The following is a 19,679-nucleotide window of genomic DNA, read 5'->3' on the forward strand; positions in this document are numbered from 1 at the left end:
GAAAGGTTACCAAAACTATCCTTTCCCTTGGGAAAGCGTACCAAAACTATCCTTTCCCCTGGGAAATGGTAATAAAACTATCCTTTCCCTTGGGAAAGGGTACTTAAACTACCCTTTCCGTTGGGAAAAGGTACTTAAACTACCCTTTCCATTGGTAAAGGTTATTTGAACCACCCTTTCCCTTGGGAAATAGTACATAAACCACCCTTTCCCCTGCGAAATGGTACTACAACTACCCTTTTCTTTATAAACTATCCTTTGCCTTGGGAAAAAGGTACTAAAACTACCCTTTGCCTGGGGATGGTATTAAAGCTACTCTTTCCATTGGGAAAGGTTACTAAAACTAACACTTCCCTTGGAAAAGGGTGCTGAAACTTCCTTGGGAAAGGGTAACAAAACTACCCCTTCCCTTAGGAAAGAGTAGCAAAACTACCCCTTCCATTGAGAAAGGGTACTAAAACTACCCTTTCCCTTGGGAATGGGCTCTAAAACTACCCTTTTCCTTGGGCACTGAAACTACCCTTTCCCTTGAGGAAGGGGTACTAAAACTACCCTTTTTCTTGAGAAAGGGTATTAAAACTAGCCTTACCCTTGAGAAAGGGTACTAAAACTATCCTTTTTCTTGAGAAAGGGTGCTAAAACTACCCTTTCCCTTAGGAAAGAGCGACACCACTTACTGATTTTTACCGATTATTCGCTATATTTTTCACCTCAAATGCAAAACAATGTAACCCACAATATATAAATTATATGATATAAGAGAATTTTGGCACTTTTGAAGTACTGCTGTAAAAAGTTTTCAATTTCAATAGAAATTGAAGATAAAGGGTGATTTTTTTGAGGTTAGGATTTTCATGCATTAGTATTTGACAGATCACGTGGGATTTCAGACATGGTGTCAAAGAGAAAGATGCTCAGTATGCTTTGACATTTCATCATGAATAGACTTACTAACGAGCAACGCTTGCAAATCATTGAATTTTATTACCAAAATCAGTGTTCGGTTCGAAATGTGTTCAAATTTTGACAAATTTTGTTCAGCGATGAGGCTCATTTCTGGTTGAATGGCTACGTAAATAAGCAAAATTGCCGCATTTGGAGTGAAGAGCAACCAGAAGCCGTTCAAGAACTGCCCATGCATCCCGAAAAATGCACTGTTTGGTGTGGTTTGTACGCTTGTGGAATCATTGGACCGTATTTTTTCAAAGATGCTGTTGGACGCAACGTTACGGTGAATGAACACATTTCGAACCGAACACTGATTTTGGTAATAAAATTCAATGATTAGCAAGCGTTGCTCGTTAGTAAGTCTATTCATGATGAAATGTCAAAGCATACTGAGCATCTTTCTCTTTGACACCATGTCTGAAATCCCACGTGTTATGTATCAAATACTAATGCATGAAAATCCTAACCTCAAAAAAATCACCCTTTAATAAGTAAAAGCGAGCTAGGTTCAGCCAGGCCAAATCTTATATACCCTCCACCAAGGACCGCATTTGTCAAGTTCTTTTCCCGGTATTTTTTATAGGCAAACAATGGATATTGATCAACTATCCATCCTACTGGAGCTATATCAGTTTATGGACCGATTCGAGCAATACTTCGTTTGGATTTTGCAGTAGAAGCCATTGTGCATGGTAGATGCCATTGTGCAAAATTTCAGCCAAGTCGGATGAGAATTACGCTCTCTGGAAGCTTAAGAGGTAAAATCGAGAGATAGATTTATAGAGGAGCTATATCAGGTTATGGACTGATTCAGACCTTATTATTCACTGTTCAAAATTTTAGCCAAAATCGGACAAGAATTACATCCTCTACAAACTCAGGATATAACTTATATGGGAGCTATATCAGGTTATGGACCGATTCGGACTATACTTGATTTGGATTTTGGTGACCATAGTTATTGTGCAAAAGCCAAGTCGGATCCTATGGGGACTCAAGATGTAAAATCAGGAAATCGGTTTATATGGGTGCTATATTAGGTTATGGACCGATTCAAGCCATATTTGGCAGAGTTGTTGCAAATTATAACAAAACTCCTCATACAAAATTTTGGATAAGAATTGCACCCTGTAGAGGCTCAAGAAATCAAGATCTTAGATCGGTTTATATGGTAGCTTTATCAAGCAATGGACCGATATGGGCCATTTGCAATCCCAACCGACCTCTACTTATAGGAAGCACCTTGCTTTATTCCTTCGAAAGTTAACGAGCCTTCGACAGACGAACGGATATTGCTAAATCTACTTAGAATGTCAAGAAGATCAAGACTATATATACTTTGTTAAGTCTCAGATCAATATTTCGATGTGTTACAAATGGCATGACGAAATTTGTATACCCTCATTAGACCGTCCCATCCTATGAGAGTGATTTTTATACCCTCCACCATAGGATGAGGGTGTACTAATTTCGTCATTCTGTTTGTAACACCCCGAAATATGCGTCTAAGACCCCATAAAGTATATATATGCTTGATCGTCGTGCCATTTTAAGTCGAACTAGCCATGTCCGTCCGTCTGTCTGTCGAATACACGTTAACTTTCGAAGGAATAAAGCTAGCCGCTTGAAATTTTGCTCAAATACCTTTTATTAGTGTACATCGATTGGGATTGTAAATGGGCCAAATTGGTTCATGTTTTGATATAGCTGCCATATAAACCGATTTTGGGTCTTGACTTCTTGAGCGTCTACAGGGCGCAATTCTCATCCGATTTTTCTTTAATTTTGCATGAGGTGTTTTAATATGACTTCCAAAAACTGTGATGAGTATGGCGCAAATCGGTACATAACCTGATATAGTTTGGATCTTGACTTCGATCTGGGATGTTGACTTTCTAGAGCCTGTAAAGAGCAATTCTCATCTGATTTAGCACAAATTTTCTACAACGGCTTTTCCCATGGCCTTCAACATACGTTTGCAATATGGTCTGAATCGATCTATAGCTTGATACAGCTCCCATATAAACCGATCTCCCGATTTTGCTTCTTGAGCCCCTAAAAGGCACAATTCTTATCCGAATGGACAATGTTCAGCATTCAATTCGTTTATGGTCCGAATCGGACTAAAACTTGTTTTTTTTTTGCGAATAGAGAAACGCTTTGCACCAATATTTCCCCTTTTGGTTTTAATAAGCAACCCGATAACCCGTGCCACAACGGCATTAACAATTGGGAAAAGAGCATTTTTGGGATCCATTGAAGGATTTTACGTCTTAGAATTTAATTTGAGCACATAGTTAACATTTTTATGACACTTATTGTTAACTAAACACAAGTTACACCTGGAACCCTTACTTCGACGGTTAATAGTGTATCGATCGACTCAGAATTACTTCCTAGCTCAATCTAGCCACGTCCGTCTGGGCGGGAATCCGCGTGTCTATCTGTTCGCGCTTTGTTATCAAGGTGCAGGTAGCATTTGTTATCCTATTTTTACTTTTTTAGCATAGGGACAAAAGCTATTAAATTCGGTGAAAATAGGTTCAGATTTAGATATTGCTAACATATATTGTGTTGCCCAAAAAGTAATTGCGGATTTTTCATATAGTCGGCGTTGACAAATTTTTTCACAGCTTGTGACTCTGTAATTGCATTCTTTCTTCTGTCAGTTATCAGCTGTTACTTTTAGCTTGCTTTGGAAAAAAAGCGTAAAAAAGATATTTGATTAAAGTTCATTCTAAGTTTTATTAAAAATGCATTTACTTTCTTTTAAAAAATCCGCAATTACTTTTTGGGCAACCCAATAGATAGTCCGATGTTTACTTAAATGGTAGTAGTTGCCCCACTTTTTTACCGATTCGCACGAAATTTGATATACAGTGTCTTATTACACACCTGGAAGCCTCTGCCAAATTGCATCAAAATCGCTTCCGATTGTGACATTGCTGCCATATATAGTTTCTGTAGGTTAAAAACTACAATGGGAACTATATCCAAATCTGAACTGATTATGATCAAATTTAGCAAAGGCTTGAAGGCAAATTTCATGCAAATCCGTTGACATTTGTAGTACACATTTTATTACAGTCATAGTAGTGGTGCAGGGTACAGTTTGTGGTTTGGTAATAAACTCCATGTAAACGTATACTTAGCTCACCAGTTTCATGTCATTTCAGGACCTAAGATACTCAATTGGATTTCTTAGAAAGAACAACATTCAACTTTGGACGTCGTGGCTGCACCGGTTATCGTTAACCGATTGCCATAATATTTCGTATTTTGCTTATTCGGATCAAAGGATAAACATGGAGGGTATGCATTTCAAAAAAAAAATATCTTTTGCTTTTTAGGACTCTTTAATCCCCATCCAAAATATTCAAAAAATTCTTTGTGCTTTTGCTTGTATTCCATGGATCGAAACAGTACTGAAAAAAGTACTCTAATACTGACATTTCCATCTCTGATGTGCATTCGTTTCGTTGTCTCTGTTTATATTTGCCTCGGAATGCTTACTCTGAGAGCGATAGGAAAGCTTCGTTTTGTTGTTAGGAAATTGTGTCGTGGCCGCATTGTTGTAGTCTTTATAATTTGCTAATGAGTTTTCATCGAGTTTTTGCTGTGTTTAATAGGCTTGCCATGTTCCCCATACGACATACAACATTCGCAATGAGCTTTTGGTTTTTCCTCATTTGCCTTCTGCTAGTAGGAGGTGTTCAACAGTCAATTAATATATAGACTTTACACAAAAACAACATACAGACGTATATAAAAACCTATTTCGCTTTTATGTGGTATATGTAAAAGTTCGAGTATTAAAGTGTGGCTGGGGTTAAAAGAGCGAAAATAATCCTTTCATGATCATCAATAATAAGAAAGATCATTTTAGGCAGCAGAGAGTCGCCCATGAAAAAAAAGATCCTGCACCAATGGGGTAAGCCTTTCTTGGACTTTCCAAAAATTTGGATTTGAAGCTCAATTTTCTATCCAGCAAAACACCCAGGTATTTTGCACTTTCAGTAAAAAAACATTCTCTCCTCCCAAGGAGACAGGTGCCACTTTAGGTAACTTGTATCTCGTGCTGCAAACAACAACTTCTGTCTTACACGGATTTACGCCTAGACCACTTTCGGTAGCCCACTTCACGGTCCAAGGTCGAGCTTCCTGAAGTATATCTCTAAGAGCGCTGGGAAACGTTCTCCTTACCGCAATAGCCACGTCATCAGCATAGACTGGTAGCGTTTTTTATACATTTTTATTCCTGAGACAATAATATATTGTTAATGGCTATATTCCGAAGTAGAGGAGACAGTACACCTCCTTAAGCAGTATCTCTGCTGACCCATCTTTCTAGATCTACAGATGCCAGGCTTGCTGTTATGCATCTTTTAGTAAGTAAGATATTGAAAATCTTTCTTACGGCAGTGGTGATGCCTAGAAACTCCAACTCCTTAATGATTGACGTCGGTTTTGCATCACTGAAAGAACCTTCAATGTCAAGAAATGCTACCATTGCATATTCCTTGGCAGCGAGAGAACCCCCTATGTAGCCGACTAGGTCGTGAAGGACTGTTTCAGTGGATTTGCCTTTACTATATGCATGCTGCTGCCGGGATCTTTGCCCTTAGATCTGTTTATATCGACCTCTCAGGAGTCTTCAGCATAAAGGATGACAGACTAATAGGACAAAATCGTTCGCCTTCGTGTGGTTGGTTAGATTAGGTTAGGTTGAAAAGAGGGTACGGATATTTATCCACCCTAAGCACTATGGACGTACACTTAGGTCAGTTATCTGTTTGTTGTGCGCTCTAAATAATAAAAAGTAACTTCGAAAAAGATAATTGGGCCCTATCAATGCGGCTTTAGACCTGGTAAATCCACCCTGGACCAGATATTCACACTGCACCAAATCCTGGAAAAGACCCGAGAAGGACAAATCAACACCTACCATCTCTTTGTTGACTACAAAGCGACACTTCTTGAGTTTGGTATCCCTGCAAAATTAATACGACTCTGCGGAATGACACTTGCTGATACGCGTTCCTCAGTAAGAATACGAAAGAAACTCTGCGAACCATTCAATACCAAACGAGGTTTCAGACAAGGAGACAGCTCATCGAGATATCTCTTTAATATCCGCTGGAGAAGATTATACGAGATGCAGATGTGCATAGATACGGCACACTAATCACAAGAGAACACATGCTACTCGCCTATGTCGACTGCAGCCTTTGAAAGATTCGAAAGAGAGTGAAAGTGGGTCTGGCAGTAAATGGATGTAAGACGAAATGGATGGTTTCAACTCCCAAAACGCCTTGTACAACCGAGCAAATAAAGAAAGAGAAAGTGTGGAACCACAACTTTGAGATAGTCAGTTACTTTATCTACCTCGGCACCACCGTAACCGAAACGAATGACACCAGTTTTGAGATAAAGCGAAGAATAATACTGGTAAACAGATGGTACTTTGGACTAAGTAAGCAGTTTGGAAACAAGGCAACCTCTCGACAGACGAAGATTAGACACTGACGCATCACGTGTTGTTATATGGTTCTGAGGCATGGGTACTCGTGAAAGCAGATGAGGCAGTGCTTGGAGTGTTTGAGAGAAAGATTCTTTGTAAAATATATGGACCAGTTTGCGTTAATGGGGAATATAGGCGATGCATGAACCACGAGCTGTATGACGAGATAGCATAGTTACCGGCATCAAAATACAACGGCTGCGTTGGCTAGGTCATGTTGTCAGAATGGATGAAGAAGCTCCAGCAAAGAAGTCTTTTGAAGGTTGACACGACCAAAAGCCCAATAGAAAGATCAAGTGGTGGGAGACAAGTCGAAACTTGGTGTCAGAGACATCGAGGTGCTTGGAACACTATTCTATGTTCGGCTAATGGAGCAAATGTTCTGTCATAGCCAATTAAAGTAAAGTAAGATCGCGCCAACACCTAAACTTTAACTATTCAAAATTTCTTATAGTTATCTTTACTAGGTTTTTAAGATTCTTTGCCATTGTGTGAAGAGTCATCATGGTGGGTTGCCACTTTCTCCTATGGTTACAGACCTTGTCAGAGAGGTTTTAAGGATGCTGAACTGGAGATACGATGGCCAATTGGCCTTTTTATATCCTCCACCATAGGATGGGGGTATACTAATTTCGCCATTCTGTTTGTAACTCCTCCAAATATTCGTCTCAGACCCATAAAGTATATATATTCTTGATCGTCATGACATTTTAAGTCGATCTAGCCCTGTCCGTCCGTTTGTCCGTCCATCCGTCTGTCTGTCGAAAACATGCTAACTTTCGAAGGAGTAAAGCTAGCCGCTTGAAATCTTGCACAAATACTTCTAATATGTGTAGGTCGGTTGGGATTGTAAATGGACCATACCGGTCCATGTTTTGATATAGCTGCCACATAAACCGATCTTGGATCTAGACTTCTTAAACCACTACAAGGCGACATTTTTATGCGATTTGGCTGCAATTTTGCATGAGGTGTTTCGTTATGATTTTCAACAACTGTGCTAAGTATGGTTGAAATTGGTTCATAACCTGATATGGCTGTCGTATAAACCGATCTGGGGTCTTGACTTCTTGAGCCTCTAGAGGGCGCAATACCTACCCGACTTGGCTGAAATTTTGCATGAGATGTTTTGTTATGATTTCCAACAACTATGCCAAGTACGGGTGAAATCGTTGCATAACCTGATAGCTGTAACCTCATAGCTGTCATATAAACCGATCTGGGGTCTTAATTTCTTGAGCCACTAGAGGACGCAATTCTTATCCGATTTGCCTGAAATCTTGCATGAGGTGTTTTGTTATGATTTCCAACAACTGTGCCAAGTATGGTTCAAATCGGTCCATAACCTGATATAGCTGCCATATAAACCGATCTGCGATCTTGACTTCTTGAGCCTCTATATGGCGCAATTATTATCTGATTTGGGTGATTTCGTACAACGCCTTCTCCCATGACCTTCAACATACGTGTCAAATATGGTCCAAACGGTCTATAACCTAATACAGCTCCCTTATAAAACGATGTGCCTATTTTACTTTTTTAACCATTAAAGGGCGAAATCCTTATTCGATTTGGCTGAATGACTTCTACTGTGGTTCCAACATTCATTCCATTATAGTCCGAATCGGACATAACTTGATATAGCTTCAATAGCATAGATATTCTTTTCTTTTATCCTTTCCTTTCCTTTCTTTGCCTAAAAAGAGACACCGGGAAAATAACTCGACAAATGCGATCCATGGTGGAGGGCATATAAGATTCGGCCCGGTCAAACTTAGCACGCTTTACTTGTTACCCATATGTTGGGTGTGTGGTAAAGAAGATCGCCCATGAACTAAGGGAGTAGGGAACCACCAAGCGTTTCTCGAAGTTTGGGCACTCTTCCATAATCCTGCGAATTGGTGGTGCGGCCAAATAAAATTTGTTCCAGGAAAATGCCTTTGTATTAACAGGTTGGATGTCTTTTTCCCCATAAGAGAGCTCTGGTCTGGGAGAATCCCTACTTTTCCTAGATCCTGTGTAGGAGCAGGTGGGTCCGGATTGTTTGTGGGCACTGTCGCAGGAGTTGTCATTTATTTCCTAGGCATTGGGTAATCATGTAGTCTTTTGAACGGATGTAGAAAAAGTTTGCACACAACTAAAGGAGTTCATTTCGATGCTGATACAGCTGCTTGTTCGGAATATGAAATATTCACTGACCCTTTGCGGCGCCTAAGGCTCTGGCAAAAGGTCAGTGAACTCTCATTCTACGAGCTCCATGCTTAAGTAGATTTATTTTAATTTCTATAAAAAAATTCTATTTCCATAAAGTTTTTTATCAAAATTGTTTTAGAAAAAGTATAAATTGCATTTTTTAAAGTACCTTCCAGAGATTTGTTTTATTTTTTAATTTCCATGTTAGATTTTGATACCTATGTTATATTTTGTTTGTTTCACTTTTTATGTAAAAATAATTTTCACACACACAACAATAAAAACATTCATATATGAATGTATATAGGGAAATGCAAGTTACATGTCGCATCATTTCAACTCTGCAGCTTGGACATAAACCCCACTGCAGGCAAGACCATAGTTTGCTAGTTATCTGTTTCTTATTTTATAGATGGCACGATTATTTATATTCTCAGAGTGACATCTGTAACAAGCACTTAAACCGAAAATCAACTATCGATTATATGGGTTTGTATTTATCGATGGATCATTCAACAAAGTTACATAATTTTACTGCATGTGCATGCGACACCAAGCCAAACTGCTGTATGTGACACCAGGCACGCGAGTAATAATGGGTGGTCGATGGGATTCAATTCCCCTGTAATGAGTATCCCAGGGTCTACACAATGGTGCGTGATAACAGTTCGGAATGGATGTTGTTATTTATAATCGACTACGAAAATCCGATAAACTTTAAATCGATTATAATATCCACCATCCATTTGGAACTGATATCACTCTGCTCATGCAGCCCAGGGGATACTCATTCCAAGTGAATTAAAACCAGGCCGATTTGAGTTTTTGAATCGACTCAGGTGACGAGCCGCCGCACCGTTACGCCGTTCAGTCGATTGCAAGCAACTCAGCACTTATTTCTCTGTTTTTCCGAAAATTAACCATCTGTTAAAAGTTATGGCATTGTTACAAAAATTATTGAAAGAAATTAGTACCAGATCTCTAAGAGTAAGCTTTTAAATAATGTGTTTTATGTAACTACAATGTGTATACTCCTTTCAGTTGCCGGTATCAGCGCGCTATTCCAGCTATTTGTCTTCGGATCAGGTGCAATCAATTGACCAATATCCTGAGGTTGAGATTCTTAAAAATCCTCCAGAATGGAAATATGTGGAACGATTGCTGCCCAAACCAGTTGTCCCCAAGGTAGTGCATAAGGCCGAGTATCCTTCTGGCTGGAAACCACCAGCTTTCACTGTAGCCGATATCGACAAACTCGAATACTTTGTGGCCCGCTCACGTAATCATATGGTTCCCGTTTATTTGGAAACAACATTTCGAGGACAACGCCGGGTGACCGTAGTAAGACATGTGCAAGGCAATTTATGGCAATTGGAAAAAGAAATAAGGGAGATAGTGGAAAAGGCACGCAATGGCAGAAAATGTGCCACACGCGTCAACGAAATGAGTGGTCAAGTGCGAGTACACGGTGACTATGTCGACATTGTAAGAGAACATTTAAAAGCCAAAGGCTACTAAAAAAATAAAATTTATTGCCTTTTGTTAATTTGTTAAAATTTCCACACTTAGTAGAATTTTTTTATTTCAAAACTTAAGAACTAAAACTAGAAACCAAATGAATACCTTATGAAAGAATAGCAGTTAGGAAGCAGAGAATGAGTACTAGTTCATTAAAAGATAGGGATGGATAAGTGAATGGTTTAGGGTCATGTTGCAACAGGGCCCACCATTGTGGTTGAACGTTTAAGGGCTTTGCGTATAGTAGTCCAGTCTTCTAAAATATCTTCTTCGTGCAGCATATACACAATGAAAGGTCCATTGACAGTGACAGCCTTTTTGCGGGCCGGCCCCCGCACTTTGCTATGACGTTTGTCATTGCCCCAATCGTCCCAGGAGATATCTACATTATGTCGGTCCTCCTCCAGGCGTCTTATTTTCTCCATGAGGTCATCATAAATTTGATCTAAAGCCAATTGTTTTTCACTCTATAAATAAGTTTTAGAAAAACATTTAGCTTAAGTTTGTTCTAAATAAAACTTATAACAAGTAAAGCTCACCTCAAAGTTTTGTAACGCTGCTTGTTCCTCGCTCAAGAACTTATGCTCTATGTTTTCCAAACGATATCGTTTTAAAATTTCTGCCACCTCAATGCGATTTTTATAAACTTTGTCTAGCTCCTTTAAGGGTTGCAAATATTCCTCGGATCTTCCATTGCGCACTTCGGCCGATTGCCTTTCAATTTGATTAATACGTTCGGTGTAATATTGTTCCCGGAGCTGGCTAAATTGTTTTTCTAAATGGTCTAAAAACCGAAAATGAGAGCTTGCTAAAATGTTGCTTGAATTAAAAAGTCAAGGCGTTTACCTAGGATTTCTAAACATTCTGAACGTCGCCTTTCGATCTCATTCACATCCATTTCGGATGAATCGTCCGAATCAATTTCATTTGCCTCCTCATCGCTGGACTCATGGCCTTGGCTGGAGTTGGAATGCTCGGATTCCGAGTTGGAACCGGCACCACCTGAAAAATGTATGTAGGTGAATATGAATGTAAGGGTCTTCCACAAGATACATAAAGATTATTTGAGGTCATTTCGACTTGAGCTTCAACAAGCAAAAATTATTGACTTTTATTGTATTAACTAAGATAGCCTTTCATCCTCCAGTAGAAAGTTTCTTTCGTATACTAACCATCGGATTCGCCACCATTTTTCACAGGCATCTTATGTGGAAACTTAGATCAGCTATGGCAAATTTTCCTATCTTGCCGAGGAATATGTAGCTCAAATCGACGTGTTTTCTATTTTAATTTTATGTTTTCTTTGCTTTTTTCAATAAAAAACAATGTAATTTCTATTTTAGCAGCCAGCTAGCTTCTTGTAGGTGTCTAAACGTAGATGTGTAGATGTATCAAAAGCAGAGTTGCCGTTTCTTGCATGAAAACATAAAAACCAAAACAATGAAGAAGAAGACCACGATAACAAAAATTCAACAAAGGGTGATAACATATCGCGCTTAATATTCAAATTCTGATATCACTTTACCAAGTAAAGCAAAAATTGAAGAATAGAAGCTTTTATACAAGAGAAAATAGTTTTTCATTCATAACTTCGCGGCACAAAAACCTCTCAAAACGGTATGACCGATCAGTGTGAGTTAGAGATGGAAGGTATGTAGGAGTAGATCAGTAGAACGATATATTCACATTGGAGGCCAAGTGTTACATGGCCTTCCCATAACTACCTAAAGGACATGTTGACATGTTAGTCGACTAAGACGACATGGGACACAAAAAATGTCATTTGGGGGAGTACCAATCAAATTAAAATATGTATGCGGGACAAAGTGTCTGCGAATGTCAAAAACGGAAATGTAAGCCGATTAAAACAGTATGAGTATCAAATGAATGGTAGGTATTTAGGAGAAGAGTTGAAATTTAATATCCAAAGCTTTGCAGGGCCGTCCGCCATAAAAAACACCAAACAGAGACCATATGTTACTCAATCCCATGGAAACCGGCTGTATGTACCGGATTTACCCGATGGAGTCCTTCATCGGCAAGGGCTGCCGACTCTGTACAACACACTGTTACAACAACAACAATATTTTACTCACATTAAATGTGCTTAGGAGTAGAGTGGGGATCTGATATCTAAATTTGTTTTGAAGCGTTTACAGGCTTCACCTCCCCACAAACAAAAATGTAGGTCGATCGAAACAACATGGGTCTTTAATGAAGGGCCTATAAGATAATAATTTGCTCATTGTCCGTAAAGAAGTTCACAATTGGCAATTCTTTAGCAGTAACATTGCTAAAGAATAATGAGGTAGCGGCAGCCAATAGGTTGTCATTGTAGCTTTTAAAGATCAGAGGGATAAGGTAAGTGGGACCCTTGGAAACATTTGGATATAATGTGCTCTGTGAAGTTTGAATGAAAGAACTCTCTGGTTTAGCATCGAAAGGAAAAAGATTTTTGAACTACTTCTGGTAAATACTGAGAAGGTGTCTCTAGAAGAATGAGATGATCGAACATTTGCTGTTTTCACTCCTGATATGTCCCGGCTCGAGTTACTATGAGCACCACACACGCAGTAGGTGTTCAATAGTCCCTTCTTCTTCGGTGTCTGTCAGCATGTTTAGCTATTAGACATTGGCCTGCCATGACGGACTAATGACTGAGACGATTGCAAAGCGGTAGCCCTCTTCTAGTCTAGGTTAGGCCCCATAGGTTTGGAATGCTCATAGACCCCTCTTTGCGATCATCTATCATTCGTTGCCCTTCGGGCCTGTTCCTGAAAACTGGTCTTACATGTCGCTAAAGGCATACCCACAGGTTCCAGTTTCACTGGAAAGTGTAAGGTAGTTCCTTGTCTCGCAAGCTCGTCCGCTTTACGATTCCCTGGGATATCTCTGTGGCCCGGCACCCAGAATAGGTGAATTTTTAACTGTTCAGCCATTTGGTTGATAGATCTGCGACAGTCGAGCGCGCTTTTTGTTTTCAGAAATGTTTTTTCCGTCGATTTAATGGCTGCCTGGCCAATCATCGTTATGTTCCGGCACGGGATAGCTGTGTGCACCACACAAGTTGGAACTTTGAGGTCCGATCTTTGTGGTGTTCTTTGCTGTCACGAGAAGCTTAGCTGCGAGCTGCCGTCCACAGGTTGCGGATAGTGGAATGCTGCATACGCAGTAGCTGCAACGGCAGTAACGGACAAATAGCGGTATCGAGCGAAGAGTCTTAGTGAGAGCTAGGGTGGCACCGCCTCTTGCACAAATACTGAGTGCCTATGATGCTCAATATAACAAGGCGAGTTACTAGCGCTTATAAATAACCAATGGCAACTCTGTTTCAGCGGCGATCAGTCCTTTGGACCGGAACGAGCTAACTCGCCTACAGGAGCTTGACGAGGACATCACCTCCACATGAAAATGTTGTTACAACAACAACACAACAATATATCTTGGCTATTACACCACTTCCTTAATTGCAGGGAGCTCCGCTTGATACACACTGCAGTGGTCGGTTAGCCTTTTCGCCACACTAAAACCCTCCTCTAGTTGTCTAGTTTAAAAGCATCCGTATAGAAGTCTATGTAACTTCTATTACCAGGGATATCGTAGTTCCAATCGGTTCTATCAGGAATAGTTGTACAGTAATTTTTATCAAAAGTACGGATAGTGAAGTGCTTCATACGGAGTAACTGCAATTGCAGCCGCGAAAAATCAATTCCTGACTTAAATACTGAGTGGGTATGATCCACGATACAACTTTTCGAGTTTTTGGCGCCTTCAAAAAACTAATGACCATCATGTTCCTGCAGCGATCGGTTCGTCAGCTCCACATGAAAATATGGCTACAACAACAACATGGACCGATATGGCACATTTACAATACCAACTGACCTACACTAATAGCCGTATTTGTGAATAATTTTAAGCGCCTGGATTTATTCCTTCTAAAGTTTGCGTGCTTTTGAAAGATTATATATAAACTTGGTTGGGTCTCAGATCAATATTTCGATGTGTTACAAACGGAAAGACGAAATTATGCCAAATATGGTCTGAATCGGTCAATAACCTCAAATAGCTCCCATATAAACCGATCTCACTTCTTGAGCCCCTACAGGCCGCAATTCTTATCCGAGTTGGCTGAAATTTTGCACAATGACATCTACTTTGTCTTCAACATCCAAGCCACGTTTAACCCGAATCGGTTCATAACCGAATATAGCTTCAATAGCATAGCAATTCTTTCTTCAACAGCATAGCATTTTTCCATTACCAGGCAAATAACTTGACAAATGTGATCCATGGTCTATACAACCTGCACGTTGGCATCAATCGTTGCTCTTGGAGATTGAGGCGGCTGCATCTGCTGGATCGTAATTAAGCCAGAACTACTCTGCTTTGCCGGGGGAGGTCAATTTCTTTAGGTGCAATGGGAGGCGGCCGTTCTTAAAGGATAACATTCACCCGGTAGCTATTCACCGCATGTGCTACCGTGTCTGCATGAATGCTGTCTACAAAGTGGTTTAAAAGAGATCCAAGTCACCTCACGGCAAAGAAAAATTACAATGTGAAAGACACTTATACTATTCTTATATGAATTAAAGCATGGGTACTTAAGAAGACAGTTTGGGCAATTCTTAAAGTATTCGAGAAGAGAATCCTTCGTAAAGTACAAACATATCTACATATATGTAAATGAACTAATCTGCGTTAACGGAGAGTTGCGTTTTATACACCTATAACTAAATACACAAAAATAAAACGCCTACGTTAGCGAGGTCAAGTTGTGAGAATGGAAATCATCACTTGATCCCTGTAGTGCCTTGTGTGTTTCTGCCTATTTAGAGGATGTAAAAGTGGCGCATCTAGTAATTGCGTTACTTCTTTGTATGCTACCCTATATAAGAGTTATAAGAAGTACATATGCAAATCTTAGATTCTATTTTGTGTATATCGAAAAAATTAGTGTATAGAACTTATCTTAATTTTAGTCTATGTAACCAGCAATCATATTTCACAGTATATGACACTGCTACTATAATTTCATAAACTATCGTTTAACACTTGACAAGTTGGGAAGACATTTGGTACTGAACACCATAATTATTCCCCATTTGATATAATTTGTAGAAAAGCCAAACTTATATAATAATTACAATATATCGGAAATGTTAAATGGCTGATTATATCATGTTTATCTAAAGCCATTTGTTTTTCTCCTAAATAATAAATGGAACAATATTAATATGAAAATATGTGGTTAAATTCTCAGTTTCATTGAATGGAAGGTTTTAAGAAAGTGACACTTTATGTACGTACATACGTATATCAGTGTAAGATTAACTTGTCATTACTCATTTCATTTTGGTCGGCGTTTAAAGGAAAGGAAATGACAAACATAATAACCGAAATTGAGAGGGAAGAAAGGGACATGAAACTACGAATTGTGGTTTTAAGCTTGTGTAGTTTAAGATAATTTTTAGTGATCAAACCCGCTGATGAATACGGCCTAAGAAATTAAAATGGTATATATATATATCTATTTATGGACCTTACTAGTTTGGGCTATAATATGTATGAAGCTACTAGAGATGCCAAGCTTCATTTCAATTTCAATTTCTTCAGTTGTAATGGAAGGCTCTCATTCTCCAAGGACCACATTCACTCGGTAGCTATTCGCTGCATCTGCTATCGTGTCTGCATGAATGTTGTCTAGGCCCTCTTTATCTAGAGGTTCTCTCTTGTAGCGCTGGACCTCACGTTTTAGATCATCTAGATCTACCTTAAGGCTTCTGGAATGTGAATACCTATCCACAAGATGATGGTTTGGAAGGTCTCAGCACAGAAGGTATTGGTTAGACAGCATGTAGTTATGTCTTCGCACTGGTAGGATCTTTGCCTCCTGATGGAGGTGGTCCACATGAGAACTGAGGGGACAGCCCATCGCAGTTCGAAGGGCGACGTTCTGACAGACCTGTATATTATTCCACTGCGTGTAACAGTGACGGGACAACACTGGCGATGAATAACTTACCACAGACCAGCCAATTGCTTTGTACGTGGTCAATAAGGTTTCTTTGTCAGCACCCCAAGTGCTGCCGGCAAGTGACTTGTTTCTACTTTTGACTTCATCGCAAATTGCTGTGGCATGTGAGGAGAATTTGTAGAACTGTCAAATGTGACAGCAAAGATTTTGGCACACTTGATGGTCGGAATTGTCAATAAGAACCAAGTTCGTTGAGGTAGATGTTCAACCTATCGCAGATGTCATCAGTGGATGGGGGCCTGATGCCATGATCGTACAATCGTCCGCGTATAAAACGATCTCTATGCCGTCTAGAGGGGTGAAATCGAGGATAGGTAGAATGCCGGAGGTATCACCACGCCTTGGGAAACTCCATGTTTCACTCTAGATTGTTTCGATTTCGTATCCCAAAATTCCACAAATAGCTGGCGACCACACAGATAATTCGCGACCCATCGTTTCAGGCCTGGCTTGAGGGACGTTTTGGCGATGTCCTTAAAGAGTTTGGCATGGCTGACAGTGTCGAATGCCTTCGATAGGTTCAGTGCCACGAGGATTGTCCTATCACATGGGCTGATTGAATCCACGGCAAATGTGTGCGTTGTCTTCGAAATCCATGCCGATACTCGGCGAATGAAAATTCTCCTACGGGGCTCGGGAGGGCAGCCTCAAGCGTCTTTGCTACTGGTGAGCGAAGGGAGATCGGTCTGTATCGGTCCTCCAAACTCGGGTTCTATCCACGCTTTGGAGCCACGGTAAATTGTAGTGGCTAACCATCGGCTCGGAGACCACGGAAACGATGAATGCCATGAAATATGATGCGCATTAAAGTCCCCTAGAACCAGACGATTATGGCCTAATAGTAGCCTTCTTAAGTCGGGCTTGTAAACGGCACCGTTAATTGGGACACAGCTACCAACTGGCGGTATGTACACGTTGTGTAGCTCTATCTTAGCAGTACCGGACCTGACTGCTATCCTTATGCACTCCATGTAGGGGTCACTAGCGCCAGACGCAGGCGATATGGGCCTATACTGCACGGAATGGTGTATCACGAAGACCAATCCCTCACCTCTATTTCTTGAGCGATCCTTACGTAGCAAATTGTATCCGTGACAGCAATGCAAGCTGCAGTGTTGTTCAGATTTGTCTCTTAGATCGCTGAAACCAATATGTTCTTTCGACTCTAAAGTCCACAATCTCGCCGATCTTGCCACATAGACCGTTGCAATTCAATTGCAAAAATGATACACTTCCCGACACTGGCCTGGCAATATTGGGGCTGGATTGCTGCTGTTGCGTATATTGCCGCATGGGAGAGGTCGGGGGGGTCACATAAAAAAATACCAAAAACCATAATCGAACTATGGCAAAATTGCATAGTAGCAGTTTCTTTAAAGTAGAAATACGTCATCCGAACAAGCCATGGGTACCTCTTTTTTATGTTGGTTATGGTCCAGTGAAACAAAAAAGAAGAACCTCTGACAGCACCAACTTTTTATTTGTTCAATTTATTGAACACGGGTGCGTATGTTTACTTTTAGATAATTATGCCCTTATATGTCATACATCATACGTCACCTTGATCACTCATTTTCCATATAAAAATACTTCCCAAAATATAATTTGCTAATCAAATCGCCAAATCATTGGTACTACGGACTTTACGGCATATATTTTTTCAGTGGTCAGTAACCCAAGATATGTCACACTTTTCCGACACATAAAATGAGGAATTCTAAAATATAGCAAAAACTACTTATACAAAGCATATTCATATCGAAAATATTTTTTGTGTCCAAAACCTAAAATTGGGATAAAAGTTGTTAATTATTGGGTTGCCCAAAAAGTAATTGCGGATTTTTTAAAAGAAAGTAAATGCATTTTTAATAAAGCTTAGAATGAACTTAATTCAAATATACTTTTTTTACACTTTTTTTCTAAAACACTTTTTTTCAACGCCGACTATATGAAAAATCCGCAATTCCTTTTTGGGCAACCCAATATATCCCCAACTAATTTCTCAGAAAACAAGAGTTGTTGAAGAAAACCCGTTACCGGATTTGGAAATAAACCTCCAATTTGGGATAAAAACCAACAAAAAATCACAGGAAACAGCTAATTTTTTCATTTTGTTGACTTGTTTTATCGATTTGAGATATTTTACCCTGTGTTGTATGTTGAAGTCATTCAAAACTTGCTTAGATATCCAACACAGAAAAACGAAAGTAAAATTTCGCACCCTTGGGGTAATTAATTCGCATAAGTTTATCTATTACAAATTTCAGAAGCATGACTTGGCGTTTTCAGCAATTACGCATTGATATGACAAGTTCGGTTATCTACCAACAAAAAAAAATTAACCACTCTGTCAAAAAGAAAGATTATGGTCAAATCAAATGAGTGACATAGCAGACACACATACACGTATGTATATTATATGTACTTGATTTTTTTTATTGATTTCAAACTTTCGCCAATCCATCAAATATTGTAAGTAAACGAAATTAGAGGCGCTTATGCTTTTATTTAAGTTTTTATTACCTTAATCTTAAACGTGCTTAAATTTTGTATATTATACTTAGGGTGAGGTTTGAAACAGTTCTCTCTACAATAACTTGTCCCATTCCTAAGAATTTACATGTATTTCGAAATGTAAGAACTTTAGTATTAACTTATCAGAATAATTGCTGACTTTTTAATGCAAGGAAGGTAAATTAGAAATTACGACAGGTCATTCCTTACAGTTTGGAATTATTTTTGTTTATAACTGAAACGCCCTTTAAATGTAATAGTCATATTTTTCACGCTCACTCTTTCTGCACAATAGGGTGTGACGTAAAATATTTTGGAGTGAAATTTTTATCAGGTCTGTTCTAATTCTCAAAAACGCAAAACCAACTTTTTTCTTTGCATAATTTGCTGCAAACCCTGCAATATCGATGTTGGAATTAGAGTTGGCAAACTATCGATAATTGCAACATTCGATATTTTCGATATTTCTAATAATAAATGTCGAAATATTTCAAACGAAAATGAAAAGTAAAAAACAGGAGATCAATTTATCACAGTCCAAATAAAACCAAATTTAATAAAGTCATTTGGAAGTCATGAGAGAAATCACTGTACAAAATTTTAGCCTAAGGTTAAATTTTACAAACAAATTTAACTTTGCCGATAGTATCGACATGAAAAATATCGATTTTCTGCCAGCTCTAGTTTAAATGCATACTCGAATCAAATTTCTATAGTAGGAGGATCCTTATGTGAATTCAAACTATAAAATAAGAAGACTTAGAAAAAATTGGCAAAACATTTTTTTTTCGTTTGGCGAATCCGAAAACTGGAACCCGCCTGTATATTCTTTGAACACGTTAAAAATCGAAGGCAATTTTACGATGCTGTGACTTGGAACAGATTTTGTTCATATTTTAGGGCCGAAAAAGAGTCTATATAGACCAACCTTCAGATTTTACTTTTTCA

At 39.2% G+C, this 19,679-nt stretch overlaps 2 protein-coding genes across 5 annotated transcripts in view; one reads left to right on the plus strand and one right to left on the minus strand.

Annotated features, from left to right (window-relative positions):
* LOC106091229 (general odorant-binding protein 19a) overlaps positions 1 to 19,679 on the plus strand; it is a 75,434-nt gene that overhangs the window by 45,259 nt on the left and 10,496 nt on the right. For 2 of the 4 annotated variants that reach the window (XM_059368043.1, XM_059368044.1), the window contains one exon: positions 9,704 to 10,230. The exons of 1 other annotated variant lie outside the window; for it this stretch is intronic. In XM_059368043.1, coding sequence (XP_059224026.1) covers positions 9,704 to 10,180 — 477 coding nt within the window. In that variant the 3' untranslated portion in view covers positions 10,181 to 10,230. Of the gene's footprint in view, positions 1 to 9,703; positions 10,231 to 11,779; positions 11,798 to 19,679 lie in introns of those variants that run through there. One more of the 4 variants, XM_059368046.1, reaches the window with a different exon arrangement.
* On the minus strand, positions 10,200 to 11,573 carry LOC106091226 (breast cancer metastasis-suppressor 1-like protein). The gene is made up of 4 exons (XM_013257698.2): positions 11,353 to 11,573; positions 11,027 to 11,182; positions 10,720 to 10,964; positions 10,200 to 10,647 (listed from the first exon to the last, which is right to left on the minus strand). The coding sequence occupies exons 1-4, from the start codon at positions 11,381 to 11,383 to the stop codon at positions 10,369 to 10,371; spliced, it is 711 nt and encodes a 236-aa protein (XP_013113152.1). The 5' UTR covers positions 11,384 to 11,573; the 3' UTR covers positions 10,200 to 10,368.

Source organism: Stomoxys calcitrans, chromosome 4, assembly GCF_963082655.1.
Source record: "Stomoxys calcitrans chromosome 4, idStoCalc2.1, whole genome shotgun sequence".
NCBI lineage: Eukaryota > Metazoa > Arthropoda > Insecta > Diptera > Muscidae > Stomoxys > Stomoxys calcitrans.